The sequence below is a fragment of the Eleutherodactylus coqui genome, chromosome 1 (genome assembly GCF_035609145.1).
Source record: "Eleutherodactylus coqui strain aEleCoq1 chromosome 1, aEleCoq1.hap1, whole genome shotgun sequence".
NCBI classification, from domain to species: domain Eukaryota; kingdom Metazoa; phylum Chordata; class Amphibia; order Anura; family Eleutherodactylidae; genus Eleutherodactylus; species Eleutherodactylus coqui.
Window position 1 is genome coordinate 267,166,744 of NC_089837.1, and position 24,570 is coordinate 267,191,313.

Genomic DNA, 24,570 nt, shown 5'->3' on the forward strand with positions numbered 1-24,570 from the left:
GGTTCTACAAGTGAGCAATGAAGCAGCAGAGGTAATTGCTGAACCACTCGCCATAATCTTTGAAAATTCCTGGAGAACGGGAGAAGTACCTGAAGATTGGAAAAGAGCAAATGTTATCCCTATCTTCCAAAAAGGGAAGAAGGTGGATCCAGGAAACTACAGGCCTGTGAGCCTGACTTCTTTCCTGGGAAAGACCTTTGAATGAATTATTAAACAGCATGTATGCACGTACTTGGATAAAAATGGAGTAATTAAGCAGAGCCAGCATGGGTTTGTAACAAACAAGTCATGCCAGACGAATTCAATTTCCTTCTATGATAGAATCACCGATTGTGTTGATCAGGGAAATGCGGTGGATATAGTATATCTTGACTTAAGTAAAGCATTTGACACAGTATCTCATACCATACTTATTGAAAAAATGACCAACTATGGGATTGTCAGGGCAACTGTTAGGTGGATTCAAAACTGGCTGAGTGATCATACTCAAAGAGTGGTTGCACATCCAAGTGGAAGAATGCATCAAGTGGGGTACCACACGGCTCTGTCCTAGGCCCAGTGTTGTTCAACATTTTTATAAATGATCTGAAGGAGGGAATTGATGGGAAGCTGATCAAAATTGCAGACGACACAAAGCTAGGAGGGATAGGTAACACTAAGGAAGAGAGAGAGTATTTAAAAAGATCTAGAAAAGCTTAAACAGTGGGCGGCGACTAACAGAATGGGATTTAACAAGGAGAAATGCAACGTTCTACATTCGTGCAATAAAAATAAAAAAGGCACATACAGAATGAGAGGAATTGGGCTAAGTAGCGTATGTGAAAAAGACTTGGGTATACTACTAGATCATAGACTGAACATGAGTCAACAATGTGATGCAGCAGCGAAAAGGCAAACACAGTTCTGGGATGCATTAAGAGAAGCATAGTGTCTAGATCACGTGAGGTAATTATCCCCCTCTATTCTTCCTTAATCAGACCTCATCTGGAATACTGTGTCCAGTTCTTTAAAAAAGACATGGACAAACTGGAGCAAGTTCAGAGATGAATTACCAAGATGGTGAGCAGTCTGCAAATCATGTCCTATGAGGAACGGTTAAAGGATCTGGGAATCTTTAGCTTGCAAAAAAGAGGGCTGGGAGGAGACTTAATAGCTGTCTAGAAATATCTAAAGGGCTGTCACAGTGCAAAGGGATCAGCCCTATTCTCATTTGCACAAGGAAAGACTAGAAGCAATGGGATGAAACTAAAAGGGAGGAGACACACATTAGATATTAGAAAAATCTTTCTGACAGTGAGAGTGATCAGTGAGTGGAACAGGTTACCACGGGAGGTGGTGATTTCTCCTTCAATGGAAGTGTTCAAACAAAGGCTGGACAAATATCTGTCTGGGATGATTTAGTTAATCCTGCACTGAGCAGAGGGTTGGACACGATGACCCTGGAGGTCCCTTCCAACTCTACCATTCTATGATTTTAAAAAAACAATTTTTTTCACGTGTTACAGAATAAATTAAACAGATGGAAATATATATCTCATCAAAAATTTGTTCAGTATGTTTGCACATATTTGACATATTGCAGTTGGAAATGTGAAAAAATGACAATTTCTTTTCAAAATTTCATAATTGTGACACTTAATATAAATTTAACTGTCTATTTGTGTCAGCTAAATAAGTACAATTTGTGGTGAAAAAGCAACATCAGAATTACTTGGTTATCCAAAATTTGGCCTGGTCATTAAGGCGCAAACAGGCTTAGTCACTAAGGGGTTAACTATTGAAAAAAGTGAACGAAAAACACAAAGCCCTACACCTAATTGGTATCGTGACAACCATAACATCCCATGCTATAAAATATTAAGTTATTAATGCTGCACAGTAAATTTGGTATAAACAAAAAACATTTTTTGATCATCTCACTTCCCCAAACAGGAATAAAAATTAACTAAAAAGTTAGGTTTACCTCAAAATGGGATCAATAAAATCTACAAGTTGTCCCACAAATATCAGACCTGACACAGCTCTGTCAACTGAAAAATGCTCTGGTCCTGTAATGTGGTGCTGCACAAAAAGTATTTTTGTAAAAAAAACAAGTGTTTATATTGTGCAAAAGTGGGAAAACATAATAAAACCTCTATAAACTTGGTGTTGTTGTAATTGTAATGCCTGTAGAATAAAGTTAACAAAGGAATTATACCACACTGTGAACGCCATAAAATTAAAATAGCAAAAAACAATGGTACAATAGCTGTTTTTCCACTGCTCTGCAGCACATGAAAAAGCTCCATTAGGCCTCATGTCCACGGGGAAAATCAGATCCGCTGCAGATTCTCAATGGAGAATCTGCAGCGGGTCCCTCCTGCCCCGCGGACATGAGCGCCGAAAATAGCAATTTAAAAGCATTTACCTATCCGTAGCGGGCGGGGACGCTCTGCTCTTCCTCACGGCCGGATCTTCATTTGCGGCCGGCGGATGAATTCCTGTTGCCGGCACGTCGTCGACGTGCCGCGCGCATGCGCCGGGCACATCCGCCGAGCCGAAGCAAGAGCTTCCCGGTCCGCTGCGGGTGAGTAAATGCTTTAAATTCCTATTTTAGGTCTCCCGCGGATCCGGACGGCTTCCATAGGCTTCAATAGAAGCCCGCGGGAGCCGTCCCCGCGGGAGACCCGCATGAAAATGGAGCATGGTCCAGATTTTTTCATGCTCCATTTTTTTTTAAATCACTTTTATTGACGATCCGCAGGTATTTATGTACCCGCGGGTGGTCAATGCATCCCTATGGGGTGCGGATCCGCGTGCAGGTAATCCGCTGCGGATCCTAAATCATATTTTCCCCGTGGACATGAGCCCTTAGATGTTGCCCTTGGTCAGATTTGAACCTAGAGCTCCAGCACTGCAAAGCAGCATTGCTAACAACTAACTCTCCACACTTAGCTGTTCTGCTCAGGAGAAGTAAGGAAATAAACACAAAGGAGACCTAAAAAAAAATCCTTGCATGTGATGCTACAAAGTCCGGTAATCTGCAGAGTCAAATATCTAAGAGTAGATTACCGGAGTCAAATATTTAAGCAAAATACCTGACAGTAAAACCATCAGCTTCAGGATGCATTCAGACGACCGTATATTGGCTGGGTTTTCACGCCCAGCCAATATACGGCGTCTCTCTCTGCAGGGGGAGGAGGCTGGAAGAGCCGGAAGCAGTGCTCTGAGCTCCCGCCCCCTCTCTGCCTCCTCTCCGCCCCTCTGCACGTTTTGCAATGAGAGAAGGCGGGACTAGAGTGGGGCTAAATTCCTGGGAATTAGCCTCGCCCCCGTCCCACCTCTCCTCTGCTCTCGGCTCTTCCAGCCTCCTCCACCTGCAGAGTGAGACGCCGTATATCGGCTGGGCGTGAAAATCCAGCCGATAAACGGTCGTCTGAATGCACCCTCAACAGTGTATCTACACATGATCTAGCTAAATATTCCATCTGTTAAACTCTGGGCGATGACTGTGAACCACAAAATATGGGGGTATTAATACAGTATCTCAAGATAACGAGGCACCTTATTTAGCCTTTACACATCTTGTATAAGATTGCTATCCTTACTTTTGCTATTATATCATCGAACAGTGATACTTTTTGACTGCCCCCCTGCAGTATATATAAAAGCTGGCAATTTAGCACGGTCCCAGAATCCTTGTCTTGTCGTTGTTCGTATGTCCTTTTGTGTTAGCCCGGGGTTTTTAATAATTTTCAATAAAGTTTTTCGTTTTTAGTCTATATCTGTGAAGGGTCTGACTAGTACTATATAGATTATACATACCGCTGTGAATTCTCAACTGCAGCTGTAACAGTTGGCACAACAACAGTTTATTTTGTTTATTACTGGTCATCAAAATGGAGGAATGAACACAAAGCAAATAGAACATTATGTGAGGCTCTAGTACAGATCCAGCATGAAATGTGAGTCAAAATAGCACAACATTCTGCAGTATTTTGTCTGGTAAAATTCTCATGCTCATGAGTGAAATCCGAACAGACCGAGTTATATTGAGTAAGTTGGCCACCATTTGTGCCCCTCATGTACTGCATCTGGCACTTTTTTTACATAACAATCAGTACATAACAGGTTGGTACATTAATGTTGATGTTTTTAATAACTATCAACACTTTTTTATTTTTCCTTTAAGCTTCCGTGTACTTGTGGGGTTCCTCAGCCACGGGTGATGATGGACAGCAGCTACAGTGATGGGGAGGTGAACAATCTGAGTGGGTTTGTGTCTGAAAATGGTGAAAAAGAAGACCGTATTATGGTACAGCTAGCACTCAACACAGAGAGAAACTCAAACAGAAGGAAGAGCCAACGGGCCTCTTACGTCAGTATGCGTATAGATACACATGCTATTGACAAGTACTCACGAATAATTTTCCCCGCAGCTTATATCCTATTTAACCTCATCTACTGGTCGATTTTCTCCTAGAAGCATTTAAGTTGCCAATGAACTATGCCAGAGGACTATAGGCATGAGACCTTATGAGGAATTAGAGTGTGGAAACTTAACAGGATAATTTTTTATACATTGTTGTTCATTAAGAATTAAATTTTATTTTGTAAGTTTTGCCAATGCATCTGTACTGTATCTTGTGTCTACACGACGAGGATTTTTTTAAATGTAAATTTCCCTATTACTCCCTTTTTTAATGTGTTTGTTAGTTAAGCAAAATACCAATATGAAAACACTTGTAGACAGTCATACTTGTACAGTAAACACTTGTGTTCATTTACTTACACACCTGCATACTTTGGATGAATATCTGATTCTGCAGTGGACATTTTGTTGTAACTGTACCAGTTTGGGGGTGGGGGTGGGCAGTGAAAATACAACTTGAAGCAGTTGAATGATTACACTGTGAATATTTTATTTCTAGCTGTTTCCAAGCAGATGACCCTCACAATTATTTTCTGGATTTATCATGTAATAAAATTAATTTACTTCATCTATGCGTTTGTTTTATGGAATAGACGTAAATGAATGTTATCTTAAGAGTAAGGGGTCCTTCACACTGGGGCGCGCGATATCAAGCTATGAATCACGGCCCGATATTGCACTTTCCCACCATGTGAAAGCCCCGTGGATGCGAGGCGTTTTCATGTGAAAACAGCTTTGCATCACTTCAAGTATGAAGGGAATCCCTGCCGCGGCTGTCACAGCCGCAGCAGAGGATCGCAGAGTTCTCCCATCGCTTTGGGAGATCTCGCAGATAGATTGGATATGCTGTGCTATGTTTGCCACAAAGCATCGCATCACGGTGCAATGCAGAAATAAAATTGCAAATGTGAATAAACCCATTCAAAAGAATGGGGTTCATATTTGTGTGAGATTTTTGAGTCTCGCAATGCACAAATCTCGCACAATTTTCACGCCAGTGTGAAGGCAGCCTTACTGCTTTTAAAAGAACTCTTTTCACACAGTTTTAATGATAGTTCAGCCTATAGCTTATTTAGGTGAATATATGGAGTAGTGATAATCAGTGTCCAAATCTCAGAATCAACATGGTAAATGTAAGCAGAAAATTTCCTGGATAAGACCACCTGCACATGACCGCATTTGCATTGCAGAATCCGGAGTGGGCGTCCGCCTCCGGGTTCCACAGCAGTTACCTTCCATAGCATGCTATGGAATCATCTGCAGTACAGAATAAGACGATGATTGACAGGTACGCAGGGTCAGCGGCCGCGGTCAGGGCTGGATTCTGCTGCGTTATTCTGCATGTGGAATCCGGCTCTGCAGTGTCCAGACGGCCTAAATAGTTCTGCAGTGTCAAGAAGGTGATAGTTGCACAATAAATAGTTCCGTAAAAATAGAATCCCAAGGACAAGAAGGAATAGAAAGGAATTGAAGTAACCCTAAGGGTTCCTTCACACTGAGGCCTTAGTCAGACGGGCGTTTTTAGCCGCGATTTGCGCATGCGCATGCGTCCGGTGATTTTATAAAACCATTGCTTTGCAATGGTATCGGACACATGAGCCCTTTTTTATGCGCTCATCCGATAAATTATAGAACAAAAAATCGCAGATCGCACCTATCTGCGATTCCTGTTCTCTTCTCTATATGCGCTCAATGGGGCCGGCGGCAGCAGCGCCGACCCCATTGAGAACATATAGAAGACAAATCATTCTTCTCTGCCACAGCTGTAACAGCTGTGACAGAGAACAACGATGTTTGCCCATTGAATTCAATGGAGCCGGCAATACAGCCGCTCCATTGAAAGCAATGGGCTGCCGGCGTGCGCGGGGTTAATTGTCGGGAAGGGCTTAAATATATAAGCCCTTCCCTGTAATTCATCCTAAAATGTGTTAAAATAAAAAAAAATTGTATACTCACCTTTCCGCTGCAGCCGGAGTACAGCCGCGGCCGCTGTCAGTTCTCCTGAACTGCTTCTCGGCACTATCAGCCGGCGGGGCTTTAAAATCCCCGCCTGCTGAATGATCTGCCTCTGATTGGTCACAGCCCTGACCAATCAGAGGCAGGATTCGCTCACACAGCCATTCATGAATTCATGAATGGGTGAGTGACTGCTGCCTCTCAGCGCTGAGCCAATCAGGGGCAGGTCTGACTCACATCCATTCATGAATGGGTGTGAGTGAGACATGCCTCTGATTGGCTCAGCGCTGAGCCAATCAGGGGGCAGGTCTGACTCACACCCCCTTCACACCCACAGCAGGACGGCCGCGCGGAACTCCGGCTGCCGGGAGCAGGTAAGTATATATATTTTTTATTTTTACACATTTTAGGATGCATTGCAGGGAAGGGCTTATATATTTAAGCCCTTCCCGACAATTCATCCCGGGCTCGCCCGCAGCGCATTGCTTTAAATGGAGCCGGCTCTATTGCCGTCTCCATTGAATGCAATGTGCTGGACAGCTCCGGCCCGTTTCTAATGAAACGCGGTTAGGAGCAGATTTTCGGGCGATTTGCGGGCGACTTGCGCGCACCGGTCACGCGATTTGCGGATGCACATCCGTCATGCGATCCGCAAATCGCGCGAAAAAACGCCCGTCTGACTAAGGCCTGACGATCACGATATCGTCGCGAGAAAATCATGGCAAAATTGCAATTTTGTTCATGAGTTGTCTGAGTGTCAGTGATACCTTTTTCTTGCAAAAACATCACTGGTGCTCGCGAAAGACAATAGGAGTTTCTAATGTTAAAAATGCATTGCATTGCATGAAAACTGCAAGTTCGTGTATTGCGATGCGATAAAAAGGCGGCTCCATAGGAAAACATTGGAGATAAGAAAAACAAAACGCAAAATGCAGAAAGATAGGACGTGCTGCGATTTTCTTTTCACTCCACATTGCATGAGTGAAAACATTGCAAATGGGAATGAAACCATTGAAAATCATTGGTTTTATAACTGCATTTTCATGCATCGCTCGAAAAACATGCGATTTTTCTCACAAGGGTGAAGTACAAAGTGTTTTGATTTTAGCAAACGTTTAGCAAGAAGAAACATATCTCTGGACATAATTTGGTATCTTGGCGACTAAAAGGAATAAGATAAAAGTAACTTAGTGTAACATACTCCCATGCGAACTCCAGATGCAAAGTCATGAGACAGATTTACAAGCTCCAGCCGAGCAATCTTAGGAACATAGAGATAATGACCAGTGACGAGACTCCATCCCTGAGAATTAAACATATATCTATGAACTATTATCTAGGAAAGGCTCTCTATTATAACCTTATGTGAAAATCAATTTGAGAGGATATTTGGGTTCTAGGATGTGAGCAATAAAACCACTCTTCTCACTTCTTTTTCCAGAGTCTTTGGTCAATGCTAATGCATAAAGAAATATAGTCCTCAAGATCTGCTGGAAGATCTACTTTAGCGAGATCAGCTTTCACCTTCATGGAAAAAGCATTTCAGTGTGGAAAAGTTCAATAAAATAACAGATGCTCAGCATGGAAACTCTGCAGTAGATTCAGCAAGTGAGCACCTTCCTTGGCAAAGATTACGTAAAGCATCCTTTGCAGTGGTGCAGCGGTTAAGGTCACTAGACACAAGATCCATTGCTGTGAGAAAGTCTCCAAGTTATATCTAACATGGCATGATTATCGAACATGGCATAATCTTGTTCCAGATAGTGAGAAGCTCAGGCATCTTCTACCAAGGGAAACTCAGAAGCATGAGTAGAAAAAAATCATCCAGCAGTGGGTGAGAAACTCATGGAACAAATGTCTATCTTTTTCTGACAGTGGAATTTAAATACCCTAATCAGAGTTCAGGGGCCTCAAACAGCCCCTCTGCGATGGGATTACGAGGTGCCGTTTGGTTGTCATGGCAGCCCAGGGAAGTCTGAAGGCCCTCAAGGGTACTGTGGATTTATGCCTATTAAGATGGGCCCGCGGCCTGTCATAATATAATGCTGGTAGAAATATCATATATTGCAATACTTCAGTAATGCAGTATTTGCTATAAGCGATCAAACGATTGCAACTTCAAATCCCCTATCAGGACTATCTTTCTTTTACTGTGAAGAACTTAATTTTGTGAAAATTTTGGAAAAAGGCAATCTTGTTGGAATATTTTAGGTATCACATTAAGAATAAAATATATGATTTTGATAAACTGTGGTTAAGGTAACCAGGCCTTAAAGAGATTATAAATAATCTCTGAATTTCAGTTGCATTGAGTCTTTGGGAGTTTAGGAGAGTGCACAAGTTATTTTCTTTTTTTTTTCTGTTTGGATGGAATTGTAAGCAGGATATAATGGTTGCTTTTTTGAAAATACCACTCAACCACAAGCATCCCCGCTTAATGTTTGTTATTAGAATGTATTTTTCTTTCAAAATAAAACCTTAAGAAAAAAGTGCAAAACTAAAATTTGATGTTACATTGGAAATATATAGTCAACATACATGGTTCCTTTCTTGGATTTCCATGCTATCTCTGCTCTGGTTGGCCATTCCCCTCTCCACCACATGGCCACCGCGGTCTTACCCTGTATAGCACAGGAAGAAAGTCTAGGGCCGCAAACATATATAGACTGCTCTCAGATGGATGAGATGCAGCTGAAATTCCTAGGACGTGAAATGCAGGGGAAAACATAGAAGGGATGGTTCAGCCAAAGCCAGTGAGGCATGTCTTAGGTCAGTAGTGGCGAACCTATGGCATGTGTGCCAGAGGCAACACGCAGAGCCCTCTCTGCTGGCACGCGCCAGCAGCTGCCCACTACAGTAGTGAATACCGGCCGGGGTGGTGCTGATCCCAGGCACACACACTGATGTCCGTAGCAGCGGTGCTTCGACGAGGAGGAGGTAAGTATATGGGTCTCAGGGGGGCCTTATTACTACCAGGGCTGATATAGGGGATACTATTAGTATTAGTGTCCTCTATATCGGCCCCACTAGTAATAGTACTAGTAGTTGGGCCGCTGCAGGGGTCACTATAACTACTGGGGCAACTGTGGGGGTCATTATTACTACTGGGGCCACTGTGGAGGTTACCATTACTACTAAGGGGGTCACTATTACTACTAAGACCACTGTGGGGTACACTATTACTACTGGGGCCACTGTGGGGGTCACTATTACTACTTGGGCTACTGTGGATGGTCGATATTACTGCTGAGGCTGCTGGAGGGTCACTATAGCTACTTGGGCAATTGTGGAGGTTACTATTACTACTGAGGAGGTCACTATTACTGCTGAGGCCACTGTGGGGGGTCACTATTGCAACTGGGGCTACTGTGGAGGTTAGTGTTACTACTTGGGGGATCACTATTACTGCTGAGGCCACTGTGGGGGCCACTATTACTACTGGGGTACATTTACACATGCTGGAAATGCTGCAGAATGTCCCCAGTGGAAATTTCCGTGGCAAATTCTGCAGCATTTCCACATCCAAAAAACAGTCAAAATCTGCACCCTGTCTTTTTTGAAAGAGCCTTGTTCTTTTTATAATAATGGAGGTAAAATCATACGTTGTGATAAGCCACGCCCCCTGACATGTTAACACTTTGCGATAAATAAGTGGGTTTTGGGTTGCAGTTCGGGCACTCGTCTCTAATACTATATATTGTGGATCTCTTAGGCTGGGTTCTCACACGCCAGAATCCCGGCGGAAATCTTGCAGTTTGGCCGCAGTGAAAAACTCTGAGATTTCCCCTGAAAAAGCGCTGCTTCAAAACCTGCGGCACTTAGCCGCAGGTTTTGGAGTGGCTTAGCCGCACGCTTTTCCGCTGCGGCCGGCGCTCCCATAGAGGAGAACACGGCCGCAACGGAAAAAAGAAAAAAATTAACATGCTGCGGCCCAGGAATCCACGCTGCAACACCGGCTTCTGAGAAATCTTGCCCACATGGCTGGCTAATACCGGGATTAGCAGCCGCAGGCGGATTTGCTGCGGCGAAATTCCGGACGGAATTTCCGCGGCCAATCCACCCTGTGTGAACCCAGCCTCAGACTTTCCTCCAGTGCTATGCATGGGGAAATTTGAGAAAGCAATAGTCATGTTGTAGAGAGTGAAATGGCTGACCAGAGCAGCAAAACAGCATATACACCAGGGAGGGCACCAGGTTTGTTGATTATACATTGTATAGTCAAATTTTAGTTTTAGACTGGAGAGACACTTCAAATTACATTTTGTACCACTATATTGTGCCGATATTCAACCATAAATGGGATCAATTGGGGCAAGCATGTTGGCTCAGTGGTTAGTGAATAAGCTCAGTCATCATGTTATGGAGGAGGCTAATGTATATGGGAAGACCCCTTGAAAAGCGTATGGTCAAGCCAGAATTTGTGTTGCAGTGAGAAAGAGAAGTGAGCTAGAACAGAATGGTCATTTATGTGTCAGGTCTTGTATAGTTTTCCTTTTAAAGTAAATAATATAGGAATACTTTTATACATATGTACTGTCCTAATGTCAGAAAAAAAGCTTCAATCACTCTTTTAAGACATAAATGACATTGACTATCTGAAGAAGTGCAAAAGTAAAAATAATACATTTATTGGACAGACTTGCTGATACTGATCTACAATGTGCCAATTACATTATTACATAGTAAACTGCAGTTGATGGCACATACAATCAAATTGACAAATGAACAATTTAGTAGAAAATGTAGAAATTGCTGTGATCATAAAAGCACACTATCAAAGATTACCTATAGTAACCAGTGCCACAGAATTATAATGACATAGTCACTATAGTCATTTTCCCCAATAATGACACAATCATTATTTTGTGATATGTTCTTAATTTCAATTCACATTTTTACTATGAATAAAAGATGTTACTATGAATTGGGGTGGAACAGCACCCAACAGGGATTTTCACTGTTCAACATGAAGCACATCCTGCTCCGCTGCTTGATTCTCTGGCTTTGTTAGCTATTCCAGAATTCATCTCTTCCTCCATTTGTTTCATCATCTTCCAATCATGGCGAATACTTTGCAGTAAATCTGGGTTGAAGATCACATCTAATGCAGTCATTGCCAATGATTTTGCAGTCCGAAGCGTGTAATATTGAGCTTCGTCTGAGCCTGTTAAAGTGGCAAATACAATGGCAAAGAATTAATACACAATGATTTACATTCATATTGAAGATAGTCAAATGCAATTCGTTCACAATAGGGACATTGTTATAGAGAGAGAGGGGGACCCCGACAGAGTCCACCTCTGTCACCGATTTGTCACGGATCGACTACTTTGAGCGCACCTGCCGCTACCAATTGTCATGGCAGAGCCTCGATTAATCACTCTAGCGGGTTTGCAAGCTTGGAGTCGTTAGAATACCGGCTGATTTGTACCCAGCTTTCCCAAGCTTACGCACACATGCAAAATGAAAGCTTAAATCACCTCCTGATTCAGTCTAACAGCCACACTCTACAATACCCACACACACTCGCTACAACCATCAGCTTTTACAGGTAAGCTGGAACCCAGACTTATGAATTATGAATACAATCTTTGAAGTTATGGTTCTTTTTAAAATGGACAAGGCTTGACTAATAAATTGCAGATTTATTCTAAAAAAGACTAGCAGCGCTAAATATCTACCTGTCTACACAAATACAGATAATCCGCTACTTACGAACATGTTCTGTTCCAGGAAGCTGTTCCTAAGTGCATTTGTTCGCATGGCCGAATAAATGCTTGTGTGGAGTGGGATCGTGGGTCGATCCCGCTCCACACAACGTCAGGTGCCATCTGTTTCATACAGCCTGCACCCGGCCGCAACAGCTCTGACAAGCTGCGACGCTCATTGGTGCTGTTAATGCTTTAAATGCTATGTCAGAATTGACAGTGGCATTTCAAGCGTTAACAGTTCCGACGAGCAGCGCGGCTTGTTGGAGCTGCTGCGGCCCGGGGGTCGGCTGTAAGAAACAGCCAGCACCCGACATTTGGGGGTTCTGTACGGCCTCCCGTAATAAGATCGCGGGATGCTGTGCAGTTGTCACAGCAGCCAGGGCACTTCTAAAATGCCCCAGGGCTGCCTATGCAGAGTGCCTATCAAGCCGTGCCTATCGCATGGCTTGATAGAAGCCTGTCTGATCGCTGCACAGTATGATGTAATGCCATAGCATTACATCATACTGCAGGACAGGCTTGTTTATATCTAGCGAAGTTCGTAACTTGAACGTTCGCAAGTAGAGGAATATCTGTATACAGAAAAAAAAGATGTAAAACTGGAGATAAGATATACAGGCATACACAGCAAGACAGTATTTTAAAATAAAGCAAGGAGAACATAAAGAAATATACCAGATTTGGGGTATTCGCCCAAAGTTCTGTTTGTGCGGGGTCACTCAAGCAAATAGGAAAGCCTTATGTTGAAGCATATCACCGAAGTCTGACAATTCGGATAAGGAACCCACTTAGTTTTAAAGCCTCCGCAGATTCACACCCCTCCACCCTTTTTCTGACGTCATCAAGGGCGGGTTGAGTATATGCGTGGAAGATCTGTAGGAAACCCTAATTTAATATTTCGGCCATATTTCCCTGGGAGGCGCTCTGATGGGGAAGAAATGGTCATCATGTTTAATATCAGGAGTTTACCTATCCATAGATACTAAGCTTGATAGAGGATAGATGATCGGCTACGCCTATAGGCAATTCTGGAGGTTTGGGGAATCGCACAGAGACAGGAGTAAATGTGCCAGGTCCGCAGTGTCCTTTCGGTTCTGAAAATGTACCTGACATTGAGATGGGGCCTTCGTGTGACCCATAATTTCCAATATTAAATTCTCCTTTGATATGGACACTAGGCGTCACATTGCCAGAATGTCTAAGAGCAATATACGAGGTGTCGATCCTTACGGGCAGGGGGGTTAATTAGCATCACCCTGTCACCAGCTAATTTTATTGCCATCCTGATCAAAAGATTTCCTGAAGCCCAATGCATATCAGAGGCCTCTCAGATGTGATGGAGGAAGTGGAGATTAAAACATTGAATTCATCTCTCCCAGCGGCAACTTGCCATGGATAGTTGGGGGACATTTTATCAATATCTTTTTTGTACCACAAACATAGCTATTGGCTCCTTATAGTTTCAGTGAGACACTTGTTTAAGGACTGAACATTCTCTTAGGTAGGCAACATTTGAATTAAGTAAATTAGAAGGCTGTACTGCATGGAAGTGACTGCAGTACACAGAGGAGACCTCCAGAGTGTTACAGGCAATAAGGTGAGGGGTGTAGAGATGAAAAATGTGTTTTCGTCGGAGTGGCCCTTTAAATAATTCCTTCACATCCACAGCAAAGGGATTGTTACATCAGAACAGCTTTGCATATGCTCTATTAGAGCATAGAGATGTCAAAGAGAGTGGAAAGGACACCACATAGGAAACTTTAGACTTCTTTAAACACAAATGCTCGTGGACAGTCTGCTTCTCACAGAGACATGTCAGGAGCTGTAATCAATGGGGGCCTGGGTGCTCAGATGTCCTTTGATAGCTAGTATACACCTGCTGCTGCACGATGCCCCACTTTTATTAATAAGTGGTGATCTCAGCACTTGGAAGCAATAGTTCCAATCTAGTTTTTTAAAATGACAGTGACCCTTAGAACCATGTGGTCTCAAAAGCCGCAATATGATTGAATGTCATGTAGAAGTAGATGATTTTCCACACTAAAAATGATCCTGCCACCACATGCAAAGCAGTAGAAATAGTAGGAAAGTCCCGCAGCACACCTAACACATGCACTTAAGTGCAGAGGTTTCAATCTGTGTATGCCAAGCCACCTGTGGGGTCATGAACCCAACCCCAAAATGGCGACGTTTCGACTTAATCTAAGTCTTTTTCAAGCCTACGTCGCCGTTTTATGGAGCAATAAAACCCTTTTTTTACCATTTCTACACAGTTGATGCTGCCGCCTCCTTGGATACCACCACATGCAAAGCAGGCTTCTCAATAAATATACCTTTACCTATGAAATTGTCTATTTAAGTGCTTACCCGCAGCTTTAGTATACTCTTCAGTGTGATTAAGGGCTTCTGAACCAATGAAAAAATAGGGATGAATTCCAGGAACTTCAAAGGTCACATTTCCAAAATCTGTTGAACCTAGAAACAAGTAACGCAATATAAGATGCAAAAAATTATAATGATAAACATTTATTAATCCCTTGACCCCTTAATGTACATGTACACCTTTTGGCGACAGGAGCCAGCTCCATACACGGAAGGTGCCGACTGTCACTGACACCCGTAACAAGCACAATCAGGATTCACGTTTATTGCGACTGTTAAATTTAATTGAAAGTGTCGCTGTCAATTAAGACAGCGGTATTTAAATATCCTGTAATTCTGCCTATTAAGATAGGCCTGCTGCCTGTCCTAATATCATGCTGGTAGAAATACCATAAATTGCAATACTGAAGTATTGATTACAACTTCAAGTCCCCTTGAAGTTGTCAATTAAGACAGCGGTATTTAAATATCCTGATTGAAGTTTGGTATCCCAAACAGACCCTCTGCAATGAAATTACAAGGTGTTGTTTGGATGTCAGGGCTGCCTAGGAACTTCTGAAGGCCCCAAGGGCTGCCATGGAATTCTGCCTATTAAGAAAGGCCTGCAGGTCTTAATACAATGCTGGTAGGAATACCATAAATTGCAATACGGAGGTTTTGATTGCAACTTCAAGTCCCATATCAGGATTAAAAAAGTAAAACTAAGTTTTTTTTATTATTGTAAAAAATAAAGTATATTAAAAGTTTTTAAAAACCTGCCTTTCCAGTATTGATAATTTTCAAAAAATGGTGTTGCTGCATCCATAAAAGTCTGATCTATCAAAATAATGCATTATTTATCACATATGGTGAATGTCGTCAGAAGAAAAAAATACACGTCAGAATTGCATTTTTTTTGGACACTCTGAAAAGAAAAATTAATAAAAATTGATCAAAAACATATACATACTCCAAAATGGTTTGCCTCACAAAAACCAATCCCCCATAGAACTCAATCACTGGAAATATAAAAAAGTTATGATGGTCAGAAGATGGCGACAGAATTTTTTTTTAAAGCTATTTAACTGTTTAAAAGTACTACAGCAAAAAAAGCTAAATAAATTTGGGTAACCCACACAAAAAGTTTTGTAATTTTTGCCACAGTATATTTTAGTATAATATATGGTATATTAAATAGCACCAATCAAAGATACACCTCGTGCCGTAAAAACGCCCTCAGACAGCTACCTTGACAGAAGATTATAAGAGAGTTATAATTTTTTTGAAAGTGGAGAGGAGAAACCAAAAATGGAAAGAAGAAGGGCCGAACCATTGTTTCAAAAATTGTGAACAATCATGGCAGAATTCCGTCTACTGAATATTTGATTAGTCAGGTTGAAAAAATTTTAACTATTGTAGGTATGAGTTTACTCTGTGCTTCCATGTAGAGAAAATATGGCCATGCAGAGGCGTAACTTGAAGATTTGGGGCCCCAATGCAAAATCTGTAACAGGGTCCCCAACTATAATGCTTTATTCATACTATTAGGCTTACTATATGGAGCAGATAGGCCTTATGGGCCCCCGCTGCATTTCCTATAGTTACGCCCCTGGATGGGAATAAACACCACACAACACAGTATTATTCAGTGCTATGCAACAGTGTTCTGACTTTAGCTCGGGATTGTTGGTTTATTTATGACCTTCTACAATAGGAAGGCTTAAAAGTGTCATAACATAGTCAAGTGAAGAAGGCGTTGCCCCCAATCATTATAAACGTTTCACTTTCATCACAAATACATTATGAATGCATTAGGTTAGAGGAAATTATCCAATTATCCATTAAGGGACCTTTCCAACAGGATGGAACACTCCGCAACAGCATTGCAAAATATACTCTCCTGTGGAATATTCAGCCCCAAAATCCACAATGCTAACATGCGATTTTGGTGCGGAATTAAAAACAGTGGAATCCTGCTAGCAATTCAGCATCAACTTGCAGTTAAAATGCCACGCCCATTGTTTTCAATGGGGTGCCACAGCATTGCACAGGGAAACACTCCCTGAAGTAATGCGGGGCGTTTTTAACAAAGAAACGCTTCGCATCCACGGGGACATCGTACTTACCTGTGTGAAATTAGCCTTATGGTGTTAGCACACACATGAGCTATTACATTTTGCGTTCTTATCTAACCAGTGAGAACTGCCACAAGCTACTGTGTTCTGCTTCTGAATAAGATTTACTAACCTCTGCAGTGTTTTGAAATAGCCTTGACGCAGAAAACGAATACAAATGCAAACTATCATATCACTATTGTAGCTATTGCTATATCAGATTCAGGGTGAAGTCACACGAACGTATATCGGCTCGGTTTTCACGCCGAGCCGATATACGTTGTCCTCGTGTGCAGGGGGGGGGGGAGGATGGAAGAGCCAAGTGCAGGAACTGAGCTCCCGCCCCCCTCTCTGCCTCCTCTCCGCCCCTCTGCACTATTTGCAATGGGGAGAGGTGGGGCGGGGGCGGGGCTAATTCACGGAATCTAGTGAAGCTGGGAATTGGGTTGTGTTAGGAGCTTTGGGGGTGGGGCTTTTCTATGACGTGATTGGTGGGGCGGAAACCAGCAAGATGAATGAGCTGAAGCTGTGCTGTGTGCAGCTAAGGCAAAATACATGTGTGTTTGAAATAAAAGCGATGAGCTATCCAAATGCTGCATTGTTGTTTGCTGAGGCGTTTCAGTCGCCCAATAGAACACTAAATATATGAATCTGGCGGGCGCAATTTTGGCTCTTTCAATTAAACTATCTTTCAAAGCGGACTGCTTGCTTCTGCAGCCGGGACATCCCCACACATAACCACTAAGTTTACTAGAATCTTCTATTTATGAATATTCCCGTTGACCAGGAATACATTCTACCTTCTTGTGTAGAATCTTGTGGCTGCGCAAGTATTCAATAGCGGATAGGTTCCCGCTCAAGCGATTGCCTCATCCAAACCCCGCCCCAAAGCCCCGCCCACTGATCGCATCATAGAAAACCCCACCCCCAAAGCTCCTAACCCGACCCAATTCACAGCTACAGTAGAGCCAGCTTAATGCTGTCACAGTGTTCAGTGACAAAGGGACTCCCCGAGGAGATGAAGGAATCCTCTGCCACAGCTGTGGCAGAGGATCGCGATCTTCTCTGTATGTCTGTATGCCGGCCCCACTGACCAAAGGTGAAACACCTGGATGTGGCAGCATCCAGGGGTTTCACATCCAAGGAATCCCCTGCTGCTGCTGTCACAACCGCAGCAGGGGATAGCGGGCAGTGCACTTTAGGTGCGCATAAACGCAGCCAAGTGTGTTTTTTTCAGCGTGACGCCCACTTAGGCCACATGAGTTTTTGTGCGTTTGCGTTCTGCACACAAAAATTCACACATAAAAACGCCCGCCTGACTGAGCCCTTAATTTGCGATACTTTTTTGCTATATTTTTGGTCATTGAAATACTACAGTGGCCAGTTTTAAAAATCTAATAAACATTATGTGATAAAAAAAAACTGTATGTTATTTAAGTTTTGTTAGTTTTTTTAACTGCTCTATGGCCGCCTGCAGACGGGCGGAAATTCCGCGGCGGGGTTTCCCGCAGAATTTCCGCCCTTGGAAGCTGCCATAGGATCTCGTTAGCAAACGCAATCCTAGGCAGACGGCCGCGGTTTGTCCGCGCGAAATTTCGCGTGGCAAACAAACTGCGGCATGTTCTATTTCTCTGCGGGGCTCGCAGAGCCCTGCACAGAGACGTCACTGCCCGGCCGCCGGCTCCGGTCTGTGCATGCGCCGGCAAGCTGGCACATCAAACAGCCGGAGCCGCGGGTGAGTACGCGCTGCTCTCTGCAGGCGCTCGGGTCTGGTCCCGCGGCGAGAATCCTTGCAGCCGGATCCGACCCGCCCGTCTGCAGGCGGCCTATCTCCTCTTGTCATCTCGTGCTGATCTGTTGTCACTTGCAAAGGATTTCTTGACCTAAATCCACGATTGATTTTGGTCTTTATGTTCAGTACCACAAATGGTTTTATAAGCACTTTTACATGCATCTCTAAGGCCGCTCTCACACCAGCGCTACCAAAAGGCCGCGTTTGAAACTGTGGTGCTTTTCCACGATTTTGTGCATCATTTTTAAATGCATTCTACTGTGTTTTTTTAAACGCACCCCATCAATGTAATAGGTGATGAAATGCGTTAAAAAGCACTAAAACGCACAAAAACAGAGCAGACAGCGCTCAAAATTTTCAGCGTTAAAATCATCGTGTTAGAGCCCTAGTCAGCAAGGCCTCATTGCAATCAGTGGGAGCATTGAACTGCATTTAGCACGGCGTTTGAAATCTCACACTAATCGTGGTAGAAAGTGGGCTGTGTGAGACCGGCCTTCGGCTCTGTTCACGTTATGCGAGCACACTCTGCACATGTGTAATGATGGCTCCCGGAAAATACGCTTTACGTATCTACAAATGTTTAGGCACATTCAAACTTTACCTGATAGAGCGTTTAACACCTGGTCATTGGTAGTAAACTGCATTCCCAGTTGTTTACCATTCTCTATGTATGCTTGTGCAAGAGTTTTGTTTGGAAGCACATTGTAATAGTCATGACTAGAACTGCATAACTCCACCTGGAAGGGATAGTTTGTCATAAGTATCAGGAAGAAAAAAATCAAAAAGTAGTAGTGTTGTACTGTGTTAGTTTGCACTTAAAAGGAGTCTGTTGGCTCAAACATGCTGTCCAAACAGCATTATAAAGAGCAGGAGGAGCTAAGCAGATATCTGGTTTTATGGTGAAAAATTCAGTATAACTTGTATTTTAATTATATAAACATCTGCACATTCTGAGCTGAATAGTCCAGTGGACAGTCCTATCAGTGATTGGCAGCTACTCTTGTATGTACAGTAATTCACAGATAGCTGTCAATCACTCATAGGACCACCCATTGGACTATTCAGTTCCGAACGTGGGGAGGTTTAAGTAAATACAATACAAGTTATACTAAATCTTTCCCCATAGAACTACGTATCAATCTACTCAGATCCTCCTGCTCTATAACATGATGCCTGCAGTTTGGACAGCAAGTTCAAGCTGACAGATTCCCTTTAAACAGTTAATTTTTTTGACTTATTAAATAAGTTGGATACACTGGCTTTTGGAGCGCATTTCTTTTTGTTACTCACAGATTCAACAGAGTGGTCTACAGAAAATTACAAGGCTGATTTTACTTGCCTGTAAAGTCACTACATAGCCAGCAAATGACATATACACGTAGATTAAAAGCAATTTATATATTTTACCAAAGTAGACTGCAACACTAACCATGCAATCCCAGATCAATAGCACTATGTGGCTAAAAGTATGTGGCAACCCCAATACTGATTTTAAGTGTTTCACACTCACAGCAAATAGGTGCAGAAAATCAAGCACAAAAGGTATGTAATTTCCATAGAGAAATAATGATAGTAGTATGAATCCTACCTAAAAACTCTGAATTTAAACAGGATGTGATAAAGCCGGCAGGCCTGCCCGCATGTTTCTTTTTTTATTTCATACTAAATTCTATTTCTGTGGATGGGCTCTTCTTAGGTCTGACTCCGTCCCTGCTGATGTGTCTAGTGGGTGCCCCCCACCATTCACTATCAATCAAGTCCACTTGACACATTGACTATGCCAGAAGCTACACCTAAGAACAGCCTGCCCAGGCAAATAGAGGTGAATATACAAAAAAATGGGGATAGAGTGAGCAGTACCATGGCTGCAGAGTCATGCAGCCACCCATACCATACCACTTCTTCTTTAAATATGGCACTGTCATAGAATGCCACCTTTGCCACAAGTTGGGTTTTGAAAAGTCTGTAAGTGCTATTATTGTAAAGTGGAGTTGTGTAGAAGTAACAACAGCTCAACCAATCAGTAGTATGTAGACTCTAAATTATATGGTTTTTCTGGAATTTTGAAATTGATGGCCTTTCCTTGCATGTAACTTAAAATACTTTCTGGGCAGAAGTTGTGCTACAAAAAGTCATAGTTGAGCCCAAGCCATAAAGGGATTTTCCAGGACTTTGATATTGGTCGCCGATCCTTATGATAGGCCATCAATATCAGCTTGGTGGCAGTGTGACTCCACAATCAGCTGCTTAAAGTCCTTTCATTGTTTACCAAGCACAGCTCCAGACATATCATAGTGGTGGGCCTCACATAGCCATGCGCCTTTAAAACTAATGGTTTTGGAATAGGATCTCCAACAAGCTCATTTATGTGTGATGGTCAGGTGTTCATATATTTTTGGTCATATAGTGTAGGTCATAAGACTCAAGTTGCATGAAACGATACTCTTGCAGTTTGGCTTTTACATTTCTAAAATACTGCTTCATGAACACTCATTTATCACTTAATTATGAAAAGATACAATTGTACAGGGTGGAGCGCGGTAATATGCTAATTTGGGAGTGAAATAAAAAAATAATGAACTTGTAAAAACTTTATTTTATATTTTATTTACATTGAACAGTAGTGGAATTTACAAATTATTTGGTTTTAAATATTGTATCTGGCAAATGTTGACCTTCGCTATCCACACACTGCTGCATACGTTTTCTGAAGTTCTCATGCACTCTTTCAAGCATGTCGACTGGTATTCTGGCAATCTCAGCGTCAATATTGTTCCTTAGGTCTTCCAGGGTGTTGGGACGGTTGCAATACACCTTAGACTTCAGGTAACCCCAAAGGAAAAAATCGCATGCGGCTAAGTCTGGTGAGCGTGCCGGCCAGTTAAGATCACCCCTCAGAGAGATAAGCTGTTCAGGAAACGTTTGCCTCAAAAAATTCATGGTAACTCTCGCTGTGTGTGCAGTGGCACCATCTTGGTGAAACCATGTATCCTCTAATTGCATTGCCTCGAGTGCTGGCTGGAAAAAATCCTGCAGCATAGTTAAGTAACGTTCGGAATTCACAGTTGCCGGAAAAAAGTAAGGGCCAATGATGCCTACTCGTGATAAGGCGCACCACACAGTGAAGCGGTCCGAATGCAGAGGTCTCTGGTGAACTTCTCTGGGGTTTGTATCGCTCTAGTACCGCATGTTTTGTTTGTTTACACACCCACTGAGGTGAAAATGTGCCTCATCAGAAAAGAACACAATTGCGTCACGAGGTATGGTTGCAAGCATGTCTTCACAAGATGTTCGTCGTGTAACATAATCCCGTGCTGACAATTGTTGGACCACGCACATTTTATACGGGTGAAAATTCAGTTCACTATGAAGAATCCGGTGGAGAAAACGTCTTGAAATGCCAAGAGCAAGTGCTTGCTTCCGAGCAGAGCGTTTCGGAGATTGCAATACTGCTGCTCTAACTCGTTCGATGTTTTGTGGTGTTGTAACACTTCTCGCAGGTCCTCTTCGTACAGATGACACATTCCCTGCTGTTCTGAATGCATTTACCCAATTTACAACTGATTGCCGTGTCCAGGAACACGTCCGCGTGGGGGAACTGCGAATCGCAAACGAAAAGCACGTTGCATTGCAATGATCGAGTGGTTATTTGAAAAATACGCTTCAACACAAAATGAACGCTCCTCACGTGTCCACTGCATGATGGCAACTGAAAAGCAGCTGCAGCCACTATAAGCAACGCCCACTCTCCCCTCTCTTCGACCAACAGCGCTGCCACAACCTGCAACTCAAAAAAGCAACACCCTGGAAGACCTAAGGAACAATATTGACGCTGAGATTGCCAGAATACCAGTCGACATGCTTGAAAGAGTGCATGAAAACTTCAGAAAACGTATGCAGCAGTGTGTGGATAGCGAAGGTCAACATCTGCCAGATACAATATTTAAAACCAAATAATTTGTAAATTCCACTACTATTCAATGTAAATAAAATATAAAATAAAGTTTTTACAAGTTCATTATTTTTTTATTTCACTCCCAAATTAGCAAATTACCGCGCTCCACCCTGTATGTATTTATAGACTGTGCCTAGAAATGTCTTTACGTAAGGCCGCCTGCAGACAGGCGGGTCGGATCCGGCGGCGAGGATTCTCGCCGCGGGACCCGACCTGAGCGCCTGCAGGGACCAGCACGTACTCACCCATGCACGCCGGCTCCGGCTGTTTGATGTGCCGGCTTGCCGGGCAGCCGGCGCATGCGCAGACCGGAGCCGGCGGCGGGTGAGTGACATTTCTGCGAGCCTCACACAGAAATAGAGCATGCCACGATTTGTTTGCCGCGCCATATTTTGCGCGGCCAAATCGCGGCCGTCTGCATAGGATTGCGTTTGTTGGCCAACAAATGAAAACTATATATGTTACTGATGTAATGTGTTATACGCCCATAAAAGGCAGGTATTATGTGTTTCAATAAAATGAGGGGCTGAGCAATGTACCGCCCAGATCCAGTTTAGACCTGAGACTTAAATCTTGTGTCTGACTGGTTGTTATAAGGCGTGTGCATGCCATACTACACAATTAGGAAGCTACAGAATACCCCAAAACCTGCTGGAGAAAATACCATCTAGTTCAGATGTATACACACACACACACACCGCTTCATTAACCCCTTAGTGACTGGCCTATTTTGTACCTAAATGACCATGCTATTTTCTTATTTTTTCCATTGTTATTTTGAAAGTGCCATAACTTTTAAATACTTTTTTGTCCACACAGCTATATTAGGGCCTGTTTTTTGCCAGAAAAATCATACTTTTTACTGGGAACACTAAAATGTGTTGTAAAACTTTTATCACTTTTTTAACCCTTTCGAATCCACTTGTCCAGTCGTTCAGTTTCTGCATGCTTTTTCATGGGACGATAATAGTTCAAAACCCTGTAGGAGCTCAGGGTTTTGAACGAACAGAATGATAATCGTCCCATTTAAAAGGGCCTTTACAGACAGTTGTAATATAGTTGGACTTATTCAATTTCCAAGGAAATTATCTGAGAATACCTTCACTATCATATTCTTGCGCTAACGCTCTTAACAGTTTTGTAAGAAATTTTTCGTAAAATGACAGATTCACTCATATTCACAAACTATCATATGAACTGACTTACCTTACATCCGGTTGCTGTGGCTGCAGCACTAAAGCAAGCACTTGCCTTTTCCTGTAGTTCAGCAAGATCTTTACGTGATGGTGCACGCAAATAAAATTCTAATTCAGTGTATGATGGAATGATGTTAGGTTTCACACCACCATGCTTTATTACTCCTGAAAGATGAAAAAAATCGCTAAAGCTCAGTGTTAATTTAGTTGACACTAGAGAATTAATTACAGTGATACGTAGAAGAATTCAAAAACAAGTGGAAAACCCCTCATTGTTGAAACTGTAGTACAAGCTAACCTTGATATACTCTTTAACCTCCCAGCAGTTTCAGACAAGCTCTATTTCTTCTGCAGGAAAAGGACATTACTGTTTAGGATGAACACAGCTCGCTCTACTTTAGGTACCTTTCACACTGCCGTAGGCGTTTTTGCGTGCGCCCGCCGGCGTGAACGGGCGCACAAATCTAAGGTTTGTGCGCCTATTCAGCTTAGCTCTGCCCTGTCCCTCCCCCTCCCACTGCAAACAGCCGGGGGGGGGGGGGGGGGGGGGAGAGAAGGGGGAGGGATTTTAGCAGTCACACTGCTAAACTCCCTCCCACCTCCCCTCTCCGGCCGCTGTCATTGGCTCCCATAGGAGTCTATGCAGCTGCCGATGTATTCCGGGCAGAAAGATAGTTCCAGGGCTATCTTTGCTGCCCGGCGTTACGCTTCAGTAATACGCCTGTGAGATCTGATGCATTGGAATCCAATGCATCAGATGGTAGTGTATATCGGCCGACTGTGAAAACGGCGTCCGATATACACTCATGTGAAAAAGCCCTTAAACAGCTGTAGCTGTGGTTATATAAGGGTATTAACTTGACACTAAAAGCATGTTGGTAGCCCTTACAGAACTGGAGTAACAGCCTTTGAAGTGGGGTTGGGAATACTGACTTTACAACAGTGATTATTTAGAGTGTGCGCAGAGGAGAGGGGGAGGGGAGGGTAGCAGCAACAACTACCGTAAGGCCGCCTGCACACGGGCGGAAATCCCGCGGCGGGATTTCCGCCGCTCAAAGCCTGCATAGGAGTGCA

General features: G+C 43.0%; 2 protein-coding genes across 3 annotated transcripts in view; one reads left to right on the forward strand and one right to left on the reverse strand.

Moving 5' to 3' along the window:
• Window positions 1-4,951, forward strand: part of LOC136633120 (gamma-aminobutyric acid receptor subunit rho-1-like) — a 191,313-nt gene extending 186,362 nt beyond the window's left edge. For both annotated transcript variants that reach the window (XM_066608609.1, XM_066608619.1), the window contains one exon: window positions 4,172-4,951. In XM_066608609.1, the coding sequence (XP_066464706.1) occupies window positions 4,172-4,462 (291 nt within the window). In that variant the 3' untranslated portion in view covers window positions 4,463-4,951. The remainder of the gene's footprint in view (window positions 1-4,171) is intronic.
• Window positions 4,952-10,974: 6,023 nt separating this feature from the next.
• PM20D2 (peptidase M20 domain containing 2) overlaps window positions 10,975-24,570 on the reverse strand; it is a 31,051-nt gene continuing 17,455 nt past the window's right edge. Inside the window, exons 4-7 of the mRNA XM_066608631.1 lie at window positions 23,507-23,661; window positions 18,947-19,082; window positions 14,446-14,553; window positions 10,975-11,531 (exon numbers count right to left, since the gene is read on the reverse strand). Of these exons, the coding sequence (XP_066464728.1) occupies window positions 11,329-11,531; window positions 14,446-14,553; window positions 18,947-19,082; window positions 23,507-23,661 (602 nt within the window). The 3' untranslated portion in view covers window positions 10,975-11,328. The remainder of the gene's footprint in view (window positions 11,532-14,445; window positions 14,554-18,946; window positions 19,083-23,506; window positions 23,662-24,570) is intronic.